General features: G+C 45.7%; 1 protein-coding gene across 1 annotated transcript in view; it reads left to right on the forward strand.

Annotated features, from left to right (window-relative positions):
- Positions 1 to 972: 972 nt before the first annotated feature.
- tmprss3 (transmembrane serine protease 3) overlaps positions 973 to 22,890 on the forward strand; it is a 34,049-nt gene continuing 12,131 nt past the window's right edge. Inside the window, exons 1-8 of the mRNA XM_031896468.1 lie at positions 973 to 1,152; positions 3,556 to 3,697; positions 8,265 to 8,381; positions 11,638 to 11,754; positions 13,096 to 13,219; positions 18,816 to 18,944; positions 21,793 to 21,836; positions 21,926 to 22,097. Of these exons, the coding sequence (XP_031752328.1) occupies positions 1,135 to 1,152; positions 3,556 to 3,697; positions 8,265 to 8,381; positions 11,638 to 11,754; positions 13,096 to 13,219; positions 18,816 to 18,944; positions 21,793 to 21,836; positions 21,926 to 22,097 (863 nt within the window). The 5' untranslated portion in view covers positions 973 to 1,134. The remainder of the gene's footprint in view (positions 1,153 to 3,555; positions 3,698 to 8,264; positions 8,382 to 11,637; positions 11,755 to 13,095; positions 13,220 to 18,815; positions 18,945 to 21,792; positions 21,837 to 21,925; positions 22,098 to 22,890) is intronic.

The raw sequence follows: 22,890 nt of genomic DNA on the forward strand, positions 1-22,890 counted from the left end.
AATTTTCTGCCTAAGGCACAGAGTCGGACTGGGCTGCCAGGGCACCGGGAAAAAAACCTGGTGAGACCCGGCCCTTTTGGGCCCCAGTGGCCCAAACCTGGCCCCTGACGGTGCCCCCCGGCTGATGGTGTCCCTCCCGACCCGGCCCCTGACGGTGCCCCCCGGCTGACGGTGTCCCTCCCGACCCGGCCCCTGACGGTGCTCCCCCGGCTGACGGTGTCCCTCCCCTGACGCATCACTTACATGCGCTCGGGGGGGAACCCAGTGGGCCCAGTGGCCCAGACCCGGCCCCTGACGATGCTCCCCCAGCTGACGGTGTCCCTCCCCTGACGCATCACTTACGAGCGCTTGGGGGGGTAACCCAGTGGGCCCCAGCGGCCCAGACCCAGCCCCTGATGGTGCTCCCCCGGCTGACGGGCGGGGGCCCCTATGGGGGGTTAGGGAGGCGCGGTTGGGGGGGATGCGGCCAGTGCACCAAGGAGGGTGCAGGGCCTCTGGAGCAGCAGCCCCGGCGGGCCCTCACCCCCTAGTCCGACCCTGCTAAGGCATAGAGGCAGGGCAGGCAATATATGATTGACAGCTGAGATTTTTGAATGCCTTTATAATGGGTATGGATGTGTTAATAAAAAAAAGGAATTTGGGTTTCATTTTTAATTTGAAAAGTAGTGTTCTGGCTATTATGTTATACATCTGCTCACTCCAGCCTTTATAGATGACATTTTTGCCTAACTAACTAAAAACATTTTTTATTTTTATCTACCCTATTTCATTTTTACACTGAACTGTTCCTTCATACCTGTGTGTGTATTATGAGACTGTAACTTTAATGTCAAACTGGTTAATTGCCACAGACGTTTGTACTTCTGTTAACCCTTGAGGGTCACAGACTTGGCCTACATCTCCTTCTCTTTATATTCTAATCCATAGTGCTACTGATTTGCCCCTTTCTGGTCTCTATAGTGACCGGTGACCATGCTGCATATCGGATATCCCCGGCCGGCATCGGTTACAAGGTATCGTTTCCAGCAAGCCGGTTCATCCCTCCTAGATAGTGTTTTTATCAATTGAGAGTGCCCAGGCTTCCCATATGCTCCTGGTTTACAATGCAAGAAACGCTCGCCTTCAGGATTAAGCATGGACCCTGAGCAGAAGGTAAGCTCTGCCTACGAATGATAATAAAAACTGTTTTTCGTTTAAGTTTAAGTACTGTTTTCTGTTGTATATGTTGTAAGTGCCAGCTCTGGGGCCAAATGGATTATGAAGTTGACCTATGGCCCTACAACTAATAGGCTTTTGGTAAAAGGCTAAAATTTGGGCAAGATATAAAGTGCCCTTCTGATTCCATCACCTTTTTCAGTCCTACTGTCGGTTTTATGTCCTTTTGTCCCATCTTAACTTCTGTGCCTACCTACCTGGGCTCTCGTGGTCATTAGTATGGGTGGGGCCCCATGGCAGTCACCCCCATCTGAATCCCCCAAAGAAAGTTCTGCATTTAATAATAAGCAGGTTATATTACCTATATAAAAGGTAGCTCGGCTGCTTTCATATTTAGGTCAATGGAGGTGTATGTGTTAAAATGAACCTTTAGTATTAGACCAACTTTATCAAATAAGTCAAAGGGATTCTGGGAACAAATTTCTCCTAGAAAAATCCCATTTACATAGGTTTATCCTATAGGCCAGGGATCCCCAACCTTTTGAACCCCTGAGCAACAATCAAACATAAAAAGAGTTGGGGAGCAACACAAGAATGAAAAATGTACCCGGGGGTACCAAATAAGGGCTGTGATTGGTTATTTGTAGCCCCTATGTGGACTGGTAGCCTACAGTAGGCTCTGTTGGGCAATACACATGGTCTTTATGCCTCCAAACTTACCAATAAAACAAAAATTCACTGCTTTAAAAACCCAGTGGGTGAGCTTTAGCCTATAGGATAAACCCATGCAAATGGGATTTTTCTAGGAGCCTTAAGGAATTTGTTCCCAGAATCCCTTTGACTTATTTGCATACGTATGAGGCGGTCTCCTCAACCCGTTTGACTTGTTCATGAACCACCAACTTTATCCAATCACATGCCTTTTCATCTGTGTATACGATTGGCCATAACCATAACTGTTTATCCTCATAATCAATCCGCTTGATGGTTACTGGGGCCCATGGTCCATAGAAACAAGATTATATAGTAAATTCCAGTTTTGATGATAATAGACTAAGGAGTAATAGTTAGTCACACTAGGGGGTATATTTATCATGCTGTGTAAAAAGTGGAGTAAAACATTACAGGTATTGTTGCTGATAGCGGCCAATCAGATGCTTTGCTTTGGTTTTCTAACTGTTGAAATCTAATTGCTGATTGGTTACCCTGGGCAACATCACCGGTAATGCTTCACTCCACTTTTTACACAGCATGATAAATATACCCCTAGGTCTAGTAACCTATAGCAACGAATCAGAGGTAACCAGTAAATGCTGTCTGTTGATTGGTTGCTGTGCATACATAACTAGATTAAATGACTTGCTTTACATCACCAGCTACAGGATACGTGCAGGGGATAGAGATGTAGCGAACTGTTCGCCGGCGAACTAATTCGCGCGAACATCGGGTGTTCGCAAACTTTTCGTAATGTTCGCAATTTGGGTTCGCCTTAGGCGTTTTTCCACTGCGTTTTTTCGCTGTGTTTTTTCTCGGCCTAAAAACGCCGCACAAGCCACACATGGCGTTTTTCAGCCTAGTACTGGTGTAAGCAAATCCCATTTCCATGGTGCTAATAGTGCGAAATAGCAAAAAACGCCGCGTATTTCCGCTAGGTCTGCCAGCTGCCTTTGCGTATACATAGGAATAGCTTGCGTTTTTACGCAAGAAATTTTTGCCCTTGATGCCCCTCCTGCATGCCACTGTCCAGGTCGTGGCACCCTTTAAACAACTTTAAAATCAGTTTTCTGGCCAGAAATGGCTTTTCTAGGTTTTAAAGTTCGCCTTCCCATTGAAGTCTATGGGGTTCGCAAAGTTCGGGAATATTCGCACTTTTTGGCGTAAGTTCGCAAACGCGTTCGTGAACTTTTTGTTTGAGGTTCGCTACATCCCTAACAGGGGAATGTATTAAATATATATTCAGTGCAAACGATGTTTCCTCTGTGGATATTTAATAGGGATTCTTTTTATACCATTTAGGCCGCGTATGAGTTGTATTATATTCCTCCCAAAAGTTTAGGTTAACTTACCACTTTTATATGACCGGGGCATATGTTACTGATTATTTCTGTCCTTAACTGAACCTTTAAACTGTGCCCCCCCATTATTCCTAACTAGCTCATATTTCAGTGAAATGTAAAACTCTCGTGAACAGTTTGACTCATTCCCTTGCCATCTATTCTAAGATATTGTCTCGGAGATAAGGAAATTCCCAGTGAGTCAGATATAATTGCACCCCACAATTACACTGGGATTAAAGGGGAAACTGCATTATTGGGGTACACAGATCTGCCCCCCTCTGATGTATGCAATGCTATCTGCCCTCCCGACTACACTAACATTTTTACAATTATTAAATTCCAGGCCACAGAGAGCGCTCCTGCTATTGGCAGTTTGGAGATCGTGTCTGTTACCAGAGAAGAACTGCCAGGTGTGGATATAGCCTTTTCCTTCTTCAGGTTATTCTTTATCCAGACAAAAGTCAATCCTGGTACGGGGCCATCAGGTAGGTGGGATTCACTCATGTTACATAGTTACATAGGGTTGAGAAAAGACCAGAGTCTATCAAGTTCAACCCTTCCAAGTGTGATCAACAATATATCACTTGCTCATATACATTTATTAATTCTGCTGTGCTATAGGCACCATCTCTCCCTACTATACCTGCTATCCCACAGCCCCAGTCCCTTCCCAGAGGCTATTATCCCCCCACTGCTACTATAGGCACCATCTCTCCCTACTATACCTGCTATCCCACAGCCCCAGTCCCTTCCCAGAGGCTATTATCCCCCCACTGCTACTATAGGCACCATCTCTCCCTACTATACCTGCTATCCCACAGCCCCAGTCCCTTCCCAGAGGCTATTATCCCCCCACTGCTACTATAGGCACCATCTCTCCCTACTATACCTGCTATCCCACAGCCCCAGTCCCTTCCCAGGGGCTATTATCCCCCCACTGCTACTATAGGCACCATCTCTCCCTACTATACCTGCTATCCCACAGCCCCAGTCCCTTCCCAGGGGCTATTATCCCCCCACTGCTACTATAGGCACCATCTCTCCCTACTATACCTGCTATCCCACAGCCCCAGTCCCTTCCCAGGGGCTATTATCCCCCCACTGCTACTATAGGCACCATCTCTCCCTACTATACCTGCTATCCCACAGCCCCAGTCCCTTCCCAGAGGCTATTATCCCCCACTGCTACTATAGGTACCATCTCTCCCTACTATACCTGCTATCCCACAGCCCCAGTCCCTTCCTAGAGGCTATTATCCCCCCACTGCTACTATAGGCACCATCTCTCCCTACTATACCTGCTATCCCACAGCCCCAGTCCCTTCCCAGAGGCTATTATCCCCCCACTGCTACTATAGGCACCATCTCTCCCTACTATACCTGCTATCCCACAGCCCCAGTCCCTTCCCAGAGGCTATTATCCCCCCACTGCTACTATAGGCACCATCTCTCCCTACTATACCTGCTATCCCACAGCCCCAGTCCCTTCCCAGAGGCTATTATCCCACTGCTACTATAGGCACCATCTCTCCCTACTATACCTGCTATCCCACAGCCCCAGTCCCTTCCCAGAGGCTATTATCCCCCCACTGCTACTATAGGCACCATCTCTCCCTACTATACTTGCTATTCCCACAGCCACAGCTGGCTGCACAGTTAAAAGATAACAATATTGCTGTGCTACTTCCTATGTACAATTGTGGCTGTACATGGCATCTCTATAAGACAAGCTTAGACCCCTGTAAGGACAGCTCTGTGCTTAATGAGGACAGAAAATGGATTATGCCAAGTTTTCCGAGGTTGCCGGAGTCTGGCTGACAGCAGCTTGAGAAACAGACAAATTAATCTCATTGTAACCTCAACCCACCCGATTTCTTGTCAGAACAAGAGAAAATTAGAGGCGAATTGTGAATTCTAGACTTAACCTGCAGCAGCTTTTTAGCTTGGCCCTGCTGGGAGTCAAAAGCACAACAATGAAGAATGAGGCTTCTATGCAGTCAGTTCTCCCTTGATCCGAGGATAATAAAGGCACCCAGGGATGGTGTCACGGCAGAGGAAATGTATTGGGCTCCCATATGCCAACAAATGTCTCCATCTTACATGTGGGCACTGAGTACTGAACTACTCGCTCCCCCACTAATCATGCAGCAAACTGGCCTTGTACCCTTATTATCTGTTTTATTGATGAATTAAACCTACCTGTTACTAAAGCCGTATGACACACCACATTGGTCTGTAAAGGGCAACTAAATGTTTGTGGTACTAACCCACAGGGAGTTAGTCGCCCGTGATTAATCTCTGCTACCCCAAAAAGCCTTTCCACCCCTTTCCAATAATCTCCCAGTGGGGCATTACCCTTAATAGGTCCCCGGGACAGCATTTGCATTAATAACAGCATATAAATCAGTATATATGGGTTGAGGTGGCCATACATGGTCCAATCGGGCACAGTATTCAACCAAATTAAATGGGGGCTGGACTGATATATGTACAGACATGTATGCCCACCTTCCAGGTGTTCCTTTTGTTAGGTCTGACAGCTGTTATTCTCCCTAAATGTATGTAATATGTTATATGTGTAATATGTATGTATGTATATCTTTATTTATAAAGTGCTACTTATGTACCCAGCGCTGTACAGTAGAATACATTAATACAGACAGGGGGTTAATAAGATAATAATAGATAAATACAAAGTACAACAATAAATACAGATAAATACAAGATATAGTTGCAATAAGATAAGAGCCAAAGACACAAGAGGATGGAGGTCCCTGCCCCGTAGAGCTTACAATCTAGATGTAAAATGGGCTGTAATTTTCCATTTGTTGCACCCAAATCCCATATTCACTATTTCAAAACCTTACAAATACCCCATTAGTATAAATGCCTTTTCACTTTTAATCGCCGGACCTTTTATTTTCCTATAAAATTGCTTCGCTGAAAACAAAAGTTGTTTTTTTTTCCTTGAGAAACTGGGGACTGGGGAAATCTGTGCCATCCTGAAATCGTTTTCATTAACTTTCCAGCTGCTCGAGGGTTTGCATGGTGTAATGTGCTGGGCCGGCACGTACAGATGTTGCATTTCCAGACAGCCATAAAATACAGCTCTTCATCCCTTCCCATCTGTCCGCTCTCCTTTCCCCCCTCATTAATAGCAACTCCGGAGAAGGTAGCAGTGTGCTGTGTAAGGAGAGAGAAAGATCCTTACTGTATATGTGATGTAGTTCATGCACACAAGGTTAGTAGTAATGTCACCATTGGTACATCTAAAGTGGTCACATGTTGCTTAGCAAGCTGCCATCAGAGTATGCTAGCCCCGCCCAAAGCTTGAGTTACAGACATCCTTTCCACACCTATTAAACTGGCAGCCTAATATTCTACTTCCCACCCCTTGTAAACTTCCATCAGAGTATGCTAGCCCCGCCCAAAGCTTGAGTTACAGACATCCTTGCCACACTTATTAAACTGGCAGCCTAATATTTTACTTCCCACCCCTTGTAAACTTCCATCAGAGTATGCTAGCCCCGCCCAAAGCTTGAGTTACAGACATCCTTGCCACACCTATTAAACTGGCAGCCTAATATTCTACTTCCCACCCCTTGTAAACTGCCATCAGAGTATGCTAGCCCCGCCCAAAGCTTGAGTTACAGACATCCTTGCCACACCTATTAAACTGGCAGCCTAATATTCTACTTCCCACCCCTTGTAAACTGCCATCAGAGTATGCTAGCCCCGCCCAAAGCTTGAGTTACAGACATCCTTGCCACACCTATTAAACTGGCAGCCTAATATTCTACTTCCCACCCCTTGTAAAATGCCATCAGAGTATGCTAGCCCCGCCCAAAGCTTGAGTTACAGACATCCTTGCCACGCCTATTAAACTGTCAGCCTAATACACTAATTGAGTTATGAAGTTCTTCCCACCCCTTGTAAACTGCCATCAGAGTGTTCTAGCCCCACCCACTGCTTGAGTTACAGAACCCCTTCTCACCACTTGTAAACTGAGAATATTCTAGTCCCACCCACTGCCTACAAACTCCATTCCAACCCCCTACAAGTTTCCATAAGAATGTTCTACCCCCACCCCCTGCCTCTCCACCTGTTCAGGCTTTTTATACATATCTATATATATATATACACTCCATAAATAGCACTCACGGCTTGTAAATCAAATAAAAAGCTTTTATTGATATTCCATATCGACGCGTTTCGACCCGCTAGGGATCGTCATCAGGATCCTGATGACGATCCCTAGCGGGTCGAAACGCGTCGATATGGAATATCAATAAAAGCTTTTTATTTGATTTACAAGCCGTGAGTGCTATTTATGGAGTGGATGTAAGATTTGATATGCACCCGGCTCCTGCTCTCTGCGTATGGTGAGTGCCGCTAAATCGGACTTTATATATATATATATATATATATATATATGTGTGTGTGTATTACGGTTGCCACCTCTGCCGGCTTCCTTCTTCAGGCAGCGGGCGGGGGGTTAAGACACAGGAGGCGGGGAGGGGTAGCCAGTGACATCACAGGGGTCGGTTGGTGACATCACAGGGGCGGGCTATGCTGTGCCGATTGGAGGTTGCCCGATCTGCGCCAATTCAAATTAGGAAAACCAGGCAGGCGGTTTTGAACCGGACAGCCCTTCTAAAAACCAGGCTGTCCGGGTCAAAACTGGACAGAGGAGCACAACCCTTTACAAACAAGCCAACGCCCTGGGTGCAGGTCAAAACATAAATATATAGAGACAGAGCACCAAGAGCGCCCTTCCTCAGGGACAAACCTATAATTATTTTCAATAAATGTCCAATAAAAGTCCCCGTGCTTGCACTACCTGCTGATTGGTTGCTATGGGTTACTGCTCTTGGGCAAACTTAGTGCCTTTTACTACATAACCCCCCCTTGTGTATTTACCAAGAGCAGCCAATCATCATTTATATTAGGTCAGTCAAGAACTGAAAGCATAGACCTGATTGGTTGCTGTGGGGAGCAGCCCTGGAGTTATTTACTGTGCTCATAAGTGGGTCCCTCTGCCTTTTTTTACAGAAAACAGTGGGAACGATGAGTCGCCCAAGTGCCATCCTATTCTGCCGGCCAAGTACCTGATCCTCATTGTGGCCCTTCTTCTCCTCACTGTGTTGGCGGTGGCCATTGGTCTAACAGGTGGGTGTATATTGACTAATGTAATAGGCTCTTTATACTTTTACTAGCCAAAATGAATTGGCCTACAGACCTGTCTCTGCTGAATCCTAAGCCAGAGACTCTGGAGCAGCAACGTGAGTTACATCACCAAATTACCCACAATGCATGTAGAACTGCAGTGCCACTGTTGGTAGCCACCATCTTTGGCCACGTCACTTCCGTTCCCAGCATGGATCTAAGTGATCAGGGGATCTATGCTTAGCAACACGGCAGTTCTACATGCAGTACGGGGGCCTGTCTTTCCCATAAGTGCAATATTAATTTTAGTCCAGCTGGGGTACCATGGCATTTAAAGGGGACCTGTCACCCTAAGAAATAATTCCAAATCCTTTTGAATCGGGTTAGTAGAGCAAAATAAACTTTACTTACACTATTTCAATGATTGAATTTATTTTCCCTTCAGTCTTGGAATTAGTAGTCACAGCCAGCAGGCCGGCGCCATTTTGTGTGAAAAGCTTTGTATCATGCCAAAATCTTATGCATTTGCCATTTAGGTGATGTATAGGAAGTGCTGAATGGAAAGGTAAAGTAATTGTTACTAAAAATCTGAGCTGTCAATCATATATTGCCTGCCCCGCCTCTATGCCGCAGGCATAGAGGCGGGGCAGGCAATATATGATTGACAGCTCAGATTTTTAAATACATTTATAACAGGTATAGATGGTTTAATAAGCACAGACAGTCTTCAGTTTCCTATCAGGTCAGCCTAGCTGCTGATTGGTTCCTATCCTACAGTGCCGCCACCCCCCTGCACAGCCTGGGAAAGGAAGCAGCAGGAAGTGGAACAGATGGGCGGGGCTAGTGGGGTTTTTGGATACATTTTTCAATAAATCAGCCTGAAACATTACTTTTTAAAGCCCATTCCTTCTGTATTTATATGAGTACAATTCATTGGCACAATATTCTTTTTCCACGCCAAATGTCCCCTTTAAAATGGGCAAATATAGGGTAACACAGCCGTCCATTTCAAGCCAATCAGCCGTCTGTTAGCTCTCGCCGCTCGGCCTCATTTAGATATTCCTTCATCTCCGCTGTGAGTAAATTTCAGAGTAATTGTGTTCCGAAGTCGGAGAGAGAAATCAATGGCAGCTTAATTAGTCAGACGCCAGGGACCTTTTCCCTCTCTTTTCTTGAGTTAAAACAACTCTGTAAAGCGGGCGAGCGGCTCAGATACGGCGCAGATTGCTTGGGCTTCGGCTGAATTCTCCGGGAATTGCCGGTCGCGCAGCACAATCCTGCTCCGTAATAGGGACTATGGGGCACAGCGGAGAGATTAAGTCTAGGCTATATATCCTACCTAATAAACTGGGATTAAAGGGAAAGTAACAGTGAAATACATCATCTGGTTATTTCTGTGAAACAATAGTTTGATCCCAACTAAGATATAATTACCCCCTATTGGGGGCAGAACAGCCCTATTGGGTTTATTTCATGGTTAAATGATTCCCTTTTCTCTGTAATAATAAAACAGTACCTGTACTTGATCCCAACTAAGATATAATTACCCCTTATTGGGGCAGAACAGCCCTATTGGGTTTATTTAATGGTTAAATGATTCCCTTTTCTCTGTAATAATAAAACAGTACCTGTACTTGATCCCAACTAAGATATAATTACCCCTTATTGGGGCAGAACAGCCCTATTGGGTTTATTTAATGGTTAAATGATTCCCTTTTCTCTGTAATAATAAAATAGTACCTGTACTTGATCCCAACTAAGATATAATTACCCCTTATTGGGGGCAGAACAGCCCTATTGGGTTTATTTAATGGTTAAATGATTCCCTTTTCTCTGTAATAATAAAACAGTACCTGTACTTGATCCCAACTAAGATATAATTACCCCTTATTGGGGCAGAACAGTCCTATTGGGTTTATTTCATGGTTAAATGATTCCCTTTTCTCTGTAATAATAAAACAGTACCTGTACTTGATCCCAACTAAGATATAATTACCCCTTATTGGGGCAGAACAGCCCTATTGGGTTTATTTAATGGTTAAATGATTCCCTTTTCTCTGTAATAATAAAACAGTACCTGTACTTGATCCCAACTAAGATATAATTACCCCTTATTGGGGCAGAACAGCCCTATTGGGTTTATTTAATGGTTAAATGATTCCCTTTTCTCTGTAATAATAAAACAGTACCTGTACTTGATCCCAACTAAGATATAATTACCCCTTATTGGGGGCAGAAGAGTCCTATTGGGTTTAATTAATGTTTTATTAATTTTTAGTAGACTTAAGGTATAGAGACCCAAATTACGTAAATACCCCTTATCCGGAATACCCTTGGTCCTGAGCATTCTGTATAACGGGTCCTATACCTGTAATGGCCCTCTGGGTAACTGGGGCCCCTCAGTTGGGAGCCCTGCCAACAAGCAATGCCTCTTACATGAGTGGTAGCACCAGGGCTCGTCTTATAATTGGGACCATTTTGTCCCCTACACAAGGTGTTGGCAGCTGGCACAGGGGGGGGGGCAAATAGTCCCTCCCTCTCGCTTTTTCCATGTAACGGATGGTGTAACCCCGCCTTTTCACCTCTCTTTCTCTTGTTCCATTGGCCCCCAACATTTCATGGCACAATGTGGCGCCCAAGTACTGGGCACACTAAGCATACTATATACTATATACTATCCTGCCCTATTGGGCCCAATAGGTCCAACTGACCTAAGGCTGGCCCTGTGTAGGACCCCTGACACCCTCAGATTAACCCAACACTTTGTCCATGTTCCCCAAACTCCGCCCACTCCCCTACACAAGCCCTGCCCCTATCATGGTCTGCAAATCTTGCTTTTTGATAATTGAACCGCTGAGTGCAGTACCCCCTGTAACCCCCTGATGGCAGCTTTGAGTCTGCACACTAATAGTGCGCTGGGTGGATGTTTTGGGAGAAATCCCTCTGTGTGGGCACTGCCAGGCCGATGCATTAAATGGCATTAGACTCTGACTGTCATGGGGGTTAGTGGCATTTCTTAACCTGCATTTTTGTGTGAGCAGAAAAAACACTGCAGGAAGGGGGCGTATTTTCTATTTAGACACCCACGGGCACATACCTATGGCTACCGCTTTAGAGGCATGGCCCTATAGCCAAAAACCTATATTCATCATTATAGTAATCCCTTTATTAATTATTATAGGAATCACTGTACCACTCGCTACATTAATGACTATATTAATGACTATATTAATGGCTACACATTGATCTTTCTCTCCAGTTCACTTCACTTGCCCAGGAAAGATTCGCTGCCAGTCGTCCTCTAAATGTATAAAAAGAACAGAAAGGTGCAACGGGGTTTTCGACTGCCCAGAAGGAGATGACGAATACAGATGTGGTATTGTTCCTGCCCTGCCTCCCCTCCAATACCCACCTTTTGCCCCCCATTAGCAGGCAAATTAATTGCACCCTACCTACTACAGACTGACGTTATGATGGTTTCTGCACATAAAATGGCCACAGCTGCCATACTGCTTGTCTCACTTGAGGCATTCTTTGTCACCCAGGGATTCTTTACCTTTGGGTTACTAGTCAGCGCATCTCACCATGATTGCATTTTAATGGGGCGGTACACCTTTAAGTTAACTTTTAAAATGTTATACAATGGCAAATTCTAAGCAACTTTTCAATTGGTCTTCATTTTTTACCTTTTTATCGTTTTATTTTTTTTTTATAGTTTTATGAATTATTTACCTTCTTCTTCTGCTTCTTTCCAGCTTTCAAAAGGGAGGGGTCACTGACCCCGGCAGCCAAAAAAATATATCTCTTTGAGGCTCCAGTTTTATTGTTATCGTTACTTTTTATTACTTATCTTTCTATACAGCCCCCTCTCCTATTCATATATCAGTCACTCTCTCAAACCGCTCCCTGGTTACTAAGGTAAGTTGGACCCTAGCAACCAGATAGCTGCTGAAGTTTCAAACTGGAGAGCTGTGGAATAAAAATCATTACAAAACTACCATTAATAAAAAGTAAAGACCAGCTGCAAATTGCCTCAGAATATTACTCTCTACATCATACTAAAAGCAAACTCCCCCTTTAAACCATGAAACATGTAGTTCAATAACAGAAATATAAACTCTCATAACAAATGCATGTAAAATTGCTCGGACTGCACAGTTTACAGTTAATTATTTTTTCCCTAGTTTTCAATATATTAGCAGTTTTTATACTGCTAAATGTGTCAGGTCAGCTAAATTGACATCAGGTGGCGCTGTTTAAAATTCATTGTATTGGGTATGTGAAACTCCTAACATCTTGAAAATTAGGGAAAAAAATAACTGCAAATGTGCTTAGGGTATGATTTATTTGTTTTGGGGTTTATCTTTTCTTTCTTGTTGTTGTTGTTATTGTTATTATTAATGATAACAACAACAACAACAACAACAATAATAATAAAAAAAAATTAAGTAAATCAAAAACTAGCCAAAACATGACTCCCATTTGGACCATTTAAGCTATTGAATGTAGTACCAGTCAGGCTGTTTATATTTTCTGCACTACTGGTTCTGACTCCTGAAACAATGTAGAAAAACCAGCTAAATACTATAGACAGGGTAACCATACTTCTGGTACATTGTTCCCAAAACAGTCTTTGGGTGTAGTTCCCCTTTAATGACACTTTCTGCCCTACGTGTCCCGTTCCCTCGCCCATACCCCTGCCCACGTTCTGTTTCAGCGAGGCTGAGTGGAAGGAATTCCGTGCTACAAGCTTACACAGCGGGGTCGTGGAGAACAGTCTGCTCGGATGAATGGAAAGGCTTGTATGGGAATCTGACGTGTAAGCAATTAGGTTTCTCAAGGTAATAAGCGGTACTGCCGCTTTAATGATCTTGCTGAATGTCCCTCTGTTCGATGGGGAGGAACGTGCTGTAACTTTCAGCAAAACCTGGGAGACCCACAGAGCGGTAGCCATTTAAAGGGCCACTATATTGTGCATGTATGAGCTTAGGGGGCTGTTCCTGCTGAACTGTTCTCAGTACATCCTACTGATGCTTTCACTCCCTTCTCTCCTCTTGTACCTCTCTACCCTCTTCTGTGCTTTATCCCACTTTCTTCCTTTCTCCTTTATCTCACTTGAAAGCCAATCCTGTACCTGGGGGTTAATGAGAGCCATTCTGGTACCTGGGGGTTAATGAGAGCCATTCTGGTACCTGGGGTTAATGAGAGCCATTCTGGTACCTGGGGTTAATGAGAGCCATTCTGGTACCTGGGGTTAATGAGAGCCATTCTGGTACCTGGGGTTAATGAGAGCCATTCTGGTACCTGGGGGTTAATGAGAGCCATTCTGGTACCTGGGATTAATGAGAGCCATTCTGGTACCTGGGATTAATGAGAGCCATTCTGGTACCTGGGGTTAATGAGAGCCATTCTGGTACCTGGGGTTAATGAGAGCCATTCTGGTACCTGGGGTTAATGAGAGCCATTCTGGTACCTGGGGGTTAATGAGAGCCATTCTGGTACCTGGGATTAATGAGAGCCATTCTGGTACCTGGGGTTAATGAGAGCCATTCTGGTACCTGGGGTTAATGAGAGCCATTCTGGTACCTGGGGGTTAACGAAAGCCATTCTGGTACCTGGGGTTAATGAGAGCCATTCAGGTACCTGGGGTTAATGAGAGCCATTCTGGTACCTAGGGGTTAATGAGAGCCATTCTGGTACCTGGGGTTAATGAGAGCCATTCTGGTAGCTGGGGTTAATGAGAGCCATTCTGGTAGCTGGGGTTAATGAGAGCCATTCTGGTACCTGGGGTTAATGAGAGCCATTCTGGTACCTGGGGGTTAACGAAAGTCATTCTGGTACCTGGGTTTTAATGAGAGCCATTCTGGTACCTGGGGTTAATGAGAGCCATTCAGGTACCTGGGGTTAATGAGAGCCATTCTGGTACCTGGGGTTAATGAGAGCCATTCTGGAACCTGGGGGTTAATGAGAGCCATTCTGGTACCTGGGGTTAATGAGAGCCATTCTGGTACCTGGGGGTTAATGAGAGCCATTCAGGTACCTTGGGGTTAATGAGAGCCATTCTGGTACCTGGGGGTTAATGAGAGCCATTCTGGTACCTGGGGTTAATGAGAGCCATTCTGGAACCTGGGGGTTAATGAGAGCCATTCTGGTACCTGGGGGTTAATGAGAGCCATTCTGGTGCCTGGGGTTAATGAGAGCCATTCTGGAACCTGGGGGTTAATGAGAGCTATTCAGGTACCTGGGGGTTAATGAGAGCCATTCTGGTACCTGGGGGTTAATGAGAGCCATTCTGGTACCTGGGGTTAATGAGAGCCATTCTGGTACCTTCGGTTAATGAGAGCCATTCTGGTACCTGGGGGTTAATGAGAGCCATTCTGGTACCTGGGGGTTAATGAGAGCCATTCTGGTACCTGGGGTTAATGAGAGCCATTCTGGAACCTGGGGGTTAATGAGAGCCAATCAGGTACCTGGGGGTTAATGAGAGCCATTCTGGTACCTGGGGGTTAATGAGAGCCATTCTGGTACCTGGGGGTTAATGAGAGCCATTCTGGTACCTGGGGTTAATGAGAGCCATTCTGGTACCTGGGGTTAATGAGAGCCATTCTGGTACCTGGGGGTTAATGAGAGCCATTCTGGTACCTGGGGTTAATGAGAGCCATTCTGGTACCTGGGGGTTAATGAGAGCCATTCTGGTACCTGGGGTTAATGAGAGCCATTCTTGAACCTGGGGGTTAATGAGAGCCAATCAGGTACCTGGGGGTTAATGAGAGCCATTCTGGTACCTGGGGGTTAATGAGAGCCATTCTGTTACCTTGGGGTTAACGAAAGTCATTCTGGTACCTGGGGTTAATGAGAGCCATTCTGGTACCTGGGGGTTAACGAAAGTCATTCTGGTACCTGGGGTTAATGAGAGCCATTCTGGTACCTGGGGTTAATGAGAGCCATTCTGGTACCTGGGGTTAATGAGAGCCATTCTGGTACCTGGGGTTAATGAGAGCCATTCTGGTACCTGGGGTTAATGAGAGCCATTCTGGTACCTGGGGGTTAATGAGAGCCATTCTGGTACCTGGGATTAATGAGAGCCATTCTGGTACCTGGGGTTAATGAGAGCCATTCTGGTACCTGGGGTTAATGAGAGCCATTCTGGTACCTGGGGTTAATGAGAGTCATTCTGGTACCTGGGGTTAATGAGAGCCATTCTGGTACCTGGGGGTTAATGAGAGCCATTCTGGTACCTGGGATTAATGAGAGCCATTCTGGTACCTGGGGTTAATGAGAGCCATTCTGGTACCTGGGGTTAATGAGAGCCATTCTGGTACCTGGGGGTTAACGAAAGCCATTCTGGTACCTGGGGTTAATGAGAGCCATTCAGGTACCTGGGGTTAATGAGAGCCATTCTGGTACCTGGGGGTTAATGAGAGCCATTCTGGTACCTGGGGTTAATGAGAGCCATTCTGGTACCTGGGGTTAATGAGAGCCATTCTGGTAGCTGGGGTTAATGAGAGCCATTCTGGTACCTGGGGTTAATGAGAGCCATTCTGGTACCTGGGGGTTAATGAAAGTCATTCTGGTACCTGGGTTTTAATGAGAGCCATTCTGGTACCTGGGGTTAATGAGAGCCATTCAGGTACCTGGGGTTAATGAGAGCCATTCTGGTACCTGGGGTTAATGAGAGCCATTCTGGTAGCTGGGGTTAATGAGAGCCATTCTGGTACCTGGGGTTAATGAGAGCCATTCTGGTACCTGGGGGTTAATGAGAGCCATTCAGGTACCTGGGGGTTAATGAGAGCCATTCTGGTACCTGGGGGTTAATGAGAGCCATTCTGGTACCTGGGGTTAATGAGAGCCATTCTGGAACCTGGGGGTTAATGAGAGCCATTCAGGTACCTGGGGGTTAATGAGAGCCATTCAGGTACCTGGGGGTTAATGAGAGCCATTCTGGTACCTGGGGTTAATGAGAGCCATTCTGGAACCTGGGGGTTAATGAGAGCCATTCAGGTACCTGGGGGTTAATGAGAGCCATTCTGGTACCTGGGGGTTATTGAGAGCCATTCTGGTGCCTGGGGTTAATGAGAGCCATTCTGGAACCTGGGGGTTAATGAGAGCTATTCAGGTACCTGGGGGTTAATGAGAGCCATTCTGGTACCTGGGGGTTAATGAGAGCCATTCTGGTACCTGGGGTTAATGAGAGCCATTCTGGTACCTTCGGTTAATGAGAGCCATTCTGGTACCTGGGGGTTAATGAGAGCCATTCTGGTACCTGGGGGTTAATGAGAGCCATTCTGGTGCCTGGGGTTAATGAGAGCCATTCTGGTGCCTGGGGTTAATGAGAGCCATTCTGGAACCTGGGGGTTAATGAGAGCCAATCAGGTACCTGGGGGTTAATGAGAGCCATTCTGGTACCTGGGGGTTAATGAGAGCCATTCTGTTACCTTGGGGTTAACGAAAGTCATTCTGGTACCTGGGGTTAATGAGAGCCATTCTGGTACCTGGGGGTTAACGAAAGTCATTCTGGTACCTGGGGTTAATGAGAGCCATTCTGGTACCTGGGGTTAATGAGAGCCATTCTGGTACCTGGGGTTAATGAGAGCCATTCTGGTACCTGGGGTTAATGAGAGCCATTCTGGTACCTGGGGTTAATGAGAGCCATTCTGGTACCTGGGGGTTAATGAGAGCCATTCTGGTACCTGGGATTAATGAGAGCCATTCTGGTACCTGGGGGTTAATGAGAGCCATTCTGGTACCTGGGATTAATGAGAGCCATTCTGGTACCTGGGGTTAATGAGAGCCATTCTGGTACCTGGGGGTTAACGAAAGCCATTCTGGTACCTGGGGTTAATGAGAGCCATTCAGGTACCTGGGGTTAATGAGAGCCATTCTGGTACCTGGGGGTTAATGAGAGCCATTCTGGTACCTGGGGTTAATGAGAGCCATTCTGGTACCTGGGGTTGATGAGAGCCATTCTGGTAGCTGGGGTTAATGAGAGCCATTCTGGTACCTGGGGTTAATGAGAGCCATTCTGGTACCTGGGGGTTAATGAAAGCCATTCTGGTACCTGGGGGTTAATGAGAGCCATTCTGGTACCTGGGGGTTAATGAGAGCCATTCAGGTACCTGGGGTTAATGAGAGCCATTCTGGTACCTGGGGTTAATGAGAGCCATTCTGGTAGCTGGGGTTAATGAGAGCCATTCTGGTACCTGGGGTTAATGAGAGCCATTCTGGTACCTGGGGGTTAATGAGAGCCATTCAGGTACCTTGGGGTTAATGAGAGCCATTCTGGTACCTGGGGGTTAATGAGAGCCATTCTGGTACCTGGGGTTAATGAGAGCCATTCTGGAACCTGGGGGTTAATGAGAGCCATTCAGGTACCTGGGGGTTAATGAGAGCCATTCAGGTACCTGGGGGTTAATGAGAGCCATTCTGGTACCTGGGGTTAATGAGAGCCATTCTGGAACCTGGGGGTTAATGAGAGCCATTCAGGTACCTGGGGGTTAATGAGAGCCATTCTGGTACCTGGGGGTTAATGAGAGCCATTCTGGTGCCTGGGGTTAATGAGAGCCATTCTGGAACCTGGGGGTTAATGAGAGCTATTCAGGTACCTGGGGGTTAATGAGAGCCATTCTGGTACCTGGGGGTTAATGAGAGCCATTCTGGTACCTGGGGTTAATGAGAGCCATTCTGGTACCTTCGGTTAATGAGAGCCATTCTGGTACCTGGGGGTTAATGAGAGCCATTCTGGTACCTGGGGGTTAATGAGAGCCATTCTGGTGCCTGGGGTTAATGAGAGCCATTCTGGAACCTGGGGGTTAATGAGAGCCAATCAGGTACCTGGGGGTTAATGAGAGCCATTCTGGTACCTGGGGTTAATGAGAGCCATTCTGGTACCTGGGGTTAATGAGAGCCATTCTGGTACCTGGGGTTAATGAGAGCCATTCTGGTACCTGGGGTTAATGAAAGCCATTGCGGTACCTGGGATTAATGATCTGGGGGTTAATGAGAGTCATGGTGGTACCTGGGGGTTAATGAGAGTCATGGTGGTACCTGGGGGTTAATGAGAGTCATGGTGGTACCTGGGGGTTAATAAGAGTCATTGTGGTACCTGGGGGTTAATGAGAGTCATGGTGGTACCTGGGGGTTAATGAGAGTCATGGTGGTACCTGGGGGTTAATGAGAGTCATGGTGGTACCTGGGGGTTAATGAGAGTCATGGTGGTACCTGGGGGTTAATGAGAGTCATGGTGGTACCTGGGGGTTAATGAGAGTCATGGTGGTACCTGGGGGTTAATGAGAAGTCATGGTGGTACCTGGGGGTTAATGAGAGTCATGGTGGTACCTGGGGGTTAATGAGACTGCAGTAAGAAGCTTTACTATTATTTATTTTCTATCATTTGTTGAATTTTGTGTTGCTGTTCTGATACCGACTGTCACTTTGCAGCTACGTGAGTTCTATTTATTTGCCTGTGGAGGCTGTTGAAGAACAATTTAGGAGACATTTTGTCTCGGTTACACCATCTCCAAAGTTTGCTGGCCAAACCAGTTTGTTACAGCAGCTAATAAACCCAAGGTAAGATTGGTACTGATAAGGAACATAAAGAAATAGATTATTATATTTGCATAGTTTTATGGTATCTCTCTGTACTTAGGGGGCTGTCCCTGCTGAATTGTGCTTAGTACAGGGGGAATCCCTATGTGCCATAGTTTTATGGTATCTCTCTGTACAGGCTATGAGCAAACTTAGGGGGCTGTTCCTGCTGAATTGTGCTTAGTACAGGGGGAATCCCTATGTGCCATAGTTTTATGGTATCTCTCTGTACAGGCTATGAGCAAACTTAGGGGGCTGTTCCTGCTGAATTGTGCTTAGTACAGGGGAATCCCTATGTGCCATAGTTTTATGGTATCTCTCTGTACAGGCTATGAGCAAACTTAGGGGGCTGTTCCTGCTGAATTGTGCTTAGTACAGGGGAATCTCTATGTGCCATAGTTTTATGGTATCTCTCTGTACAGGCTATGGGCAAACTTAGGGGGCTGTTCCTGCTGAATTGTGCTTAGTACAGGGGAATCCCTATGTGCCATAGTTTTATGGTATCTCTCTGTACAGGCTATGGGCAAACTTAGGGGGCTGTTCCTGCTGAATTGTGCTTAGTACAGGGGAATCCCTATGTGCCATAGTTTTATGGTATCTCTCTGTACAGGCTATGAGCAAACTTAGGGGGCTGTTCCTGCTGAATTGTGCTTAGTACAGGGGAATCCTTATGTGCCATAGTTTTATGGTATCTCTCTGTACAGGCTATGAGCAAACTTAGGGGGCTGTTCCTGCTGAATTGTGCTTAGTACAGGGGAATCCTTATGTGCCATAGTTTTATGGTATCTCTCTGTACAGGCTATGAGCAAACTTAGGGGGCTGTTCCTGCTGAATTGTGCTTAGTACAGGGGAATCCCTATGTGCCATAGTTTTATGGTATCTCTCTGTACAGGCTATGAGCAAACTTAGGGGGCTGTTCCTGCTGAATTGTGCTTAGTACAGGGGAATCCCTATGCTGCCATAGTTTTATGGTATCTCTCTGTACAGGCTATGAGCAAACTTAGGGGGCTGTTCCTGCTGGAAGGACAGAAACACAATGGGAGATAATGGAGGTTTGCGTAAGAATGAAACTGCCAGTTCAGTAACAGCACTGGATACCCCCTTGATTTCTTTAATCCTCCCCAACCAGGGGGGAGACGCACATTTCCTACACAGCTTGTCTCCCCCCAAACTGCCACAAGCGACAATCAAAGCTCCCAGTCGCCTTTGTTCCCACAGAAATACAGACGTTCTGAAGCCGTTTCAGATAAAAATGGAAATGATGATATTCAGTGGAACTGCATAAATCCCCGGCGCTGCTGCCGTTACCCTCACAGTCAGGCCGCTGCCAATAGAATTCCGTGAATAATCCGCCAGTCCCGCTGCCTGTTCGCTAACTGCCTCCCGTGGGCTCTTATTGAGAGCGAGGGGGACATTCTGCTTCTATGGAGAGATTTAACAACATTTATACAATTTCCCAAGCCATAAATATTTTTTTAGTAATCAAAATGCCTTTTTTTCCTATAAATATCTGCAATTGGGGCCTCACTTGTCAAGGCTCTTTTACTAATACAGGTTCGGGATCCCTTATCCGGAAACCTGTTATCCAGAAAGTTCCAAATTATGGAAAGGTCGTCTCCCATAGACTCCATTATAAGCAATTCATTTTAATTTTATAAAATGATTCCCTTTTCTCTGTAATAATAAAACAGTACCTGTACTTGATCCCAACTAAGATATAATTACCCCTTATTGGGGGCAGAACAGCCCTATTGGGTTTATTTAATGGTTAAATGATTCCCTTTTCTCTGTAATAATAAAACAGTACCTGTACTTGATCCCAACTAAGATATAATTACCCCTTATTGGGGGCAGAACAGCCCTATTGGGTTTATTTAATGGTTAAATGATTCCCTTTTCTCTGTAATAATAAAACAGTACCTGTACTTGATCCCAACTAAGATATAATTACCCCTTATTGGGGCAGAACAGCCCTATTGGGTTTATTTAATGGTTAAATGATTCCCTTTTCTCTGTAATAATAAAACAGTACCTGTACTTGATCCCAACTAAGATATAATTACCCCTTATTGGGGCAGAACAGCCCTATTGGGTTTATTTCATGGTTAAATGATTCCCTTTTCTCTGTAATAATAAAACAGTACCTGTACTTGATCCCAACTAAGATATAATTACCCCTTATTGGGGCAGAACTGTCCTATTGGGTTTATTCAATATTTAAATAATTTAAAAGATCCCCATCTGGAAAACCCCAGGTCCCAAGCATTCTGGATACCAGGTCCCATACCTGTACTGGCTAATCTGCAACCAATCAGGTTTTTACTTTTATTCCCCTACCTGAATTTAGTTGAGCACTGTTTGGTTGCTAGGGGTTACTGCCCAGGTGCAAACAGGTGCAGTGTTAGTGGATGAGCTTTAGTTTAGATTAATTTTCTTTTCTTCTGGGACAGATTTGCTCATTACAACCAAAAGAAAACTAGTTACAACCAAAGAAAAGTAATTAATCAATCAAGATATTTTTGGACTTTGCCACGCCCCTGATCATTCCATTCCATTCATTCTGTTCCATTCAGCATTAGTATTATGAGACCCAGACTCCAAATCCACCCACGTGATTGGCCACAATTGCAAAACCAGCCCTTAGGGCCCAGGATTGGCTGACAAACCACGGTGGCCCTTGTCTCCCCTAGGCCAGAGGATCAGTTGGTCTGGGCCTGTATAGAGAGATAGCAAAGCAGCAGCGACCGCACCTACTGACCCACAATGTCACCATTTGTACATTATTTGTGTAGCGGAAAAGATTATTTTGTTTTTGTTTTTGCTTTGTTAGTGAATATTGCTCCTCGGGAAATGTCATCACTCTAAAGTGTGTCGGTAAGTACTGACTAATAAAAAATAAATATTGGCAACTATGTAGCACCCCCTCTGGATGTTGTCTGTAACTACACTTTCTCTGTTTGCAGTATGTGGCCTTAGGCCCAGTTACACATCTTCAGCCCGTATCGTTGGTGGCAATGTGTCTGCCGTGGGGCAATGGCCGTGGCAGGCCAGTCTCGTCTTCCAGGGCGTCCATCTGTGCGGAGGGTCCCTCATTACCCCTCAGTGGATCGTAACAGCTGCCCACTGTGTTTATGAGTATGACACTGAGGACGAGTCTCTTTTAAAGGGCAATTTACCTTTAAATTAACTTTTAATATGATCTAGACATTATATTTTTTATGGTTTTTCAGTTTTCATGATCCTAAATACATTATACAGTGAGGGGCAGAAGTAGTGGCACCTAAAATACATTAATTACAATGAGAGACAGAGGGTGCTGGCACCAAAAATGTATTAAATACAGTGAGAAGCAGTGGGAACTGTATTGCCTCTCATTGTATTTGGAGCTAATTACCCTTCCATAAAGCAGGTTTCTTGAAGTCTAGATAAGATTCAAACATTGTAGAAATCAAAATGAAGGCAGAAATTGTTTGAATTGCTAAACATGCTCACTTACTGGGCACTGGAGGAAGCAGCGGGATGTTGGGGGGAGCAGGAGGATGCTTGGGGGGATGCCTGGGAGAACCAGGAGGATGCTGGGGGGGATGCCTGGGAGAAGCAGGAGGATGCTTGGGGGGCCCTGTGGGAAGTAGGAGTATTCTGGGGGGAGCTGAAGGATGTTTGGGGGGGCTGGGGGAAGCAGGAGGATGCTGCGGGTGCCCTGGGGGAAGCAGAAGGATGCTGGGGGGAGCTGGAGGATACTTGGGGGCCCTGGAGGAAGCGGGAGGATGCTGGGGGGAGCCAGAGGATACTGGAGGACGCTGGGGGGGAGAGGAAGGATGCGAGGGGGAGCGGGAGGAAGCTGTAAGGAAGCAGTGGGGAGCGGGCCATAGTATGAGTAATTTGGGGAGGACCACCAATGTTTTAGGGGGCCCTGGGCTAGCTAGCA

Source organism: Xenopus tropicalis, chromosome 2 (genome assembly GCF_000004195.4).
Source record: "Xenopus tropicalis strain Nigerian chromosome 2, UCB_Xtro_10.0, whole genome shotgun sequence".
NCBI classification, from domain to species: domain Eukaryota; kingdom Metazoa; phylum Chordata; class Amphibia; order Anura; family Pipidae; genus Xenopus; species Xenopus tropicalis.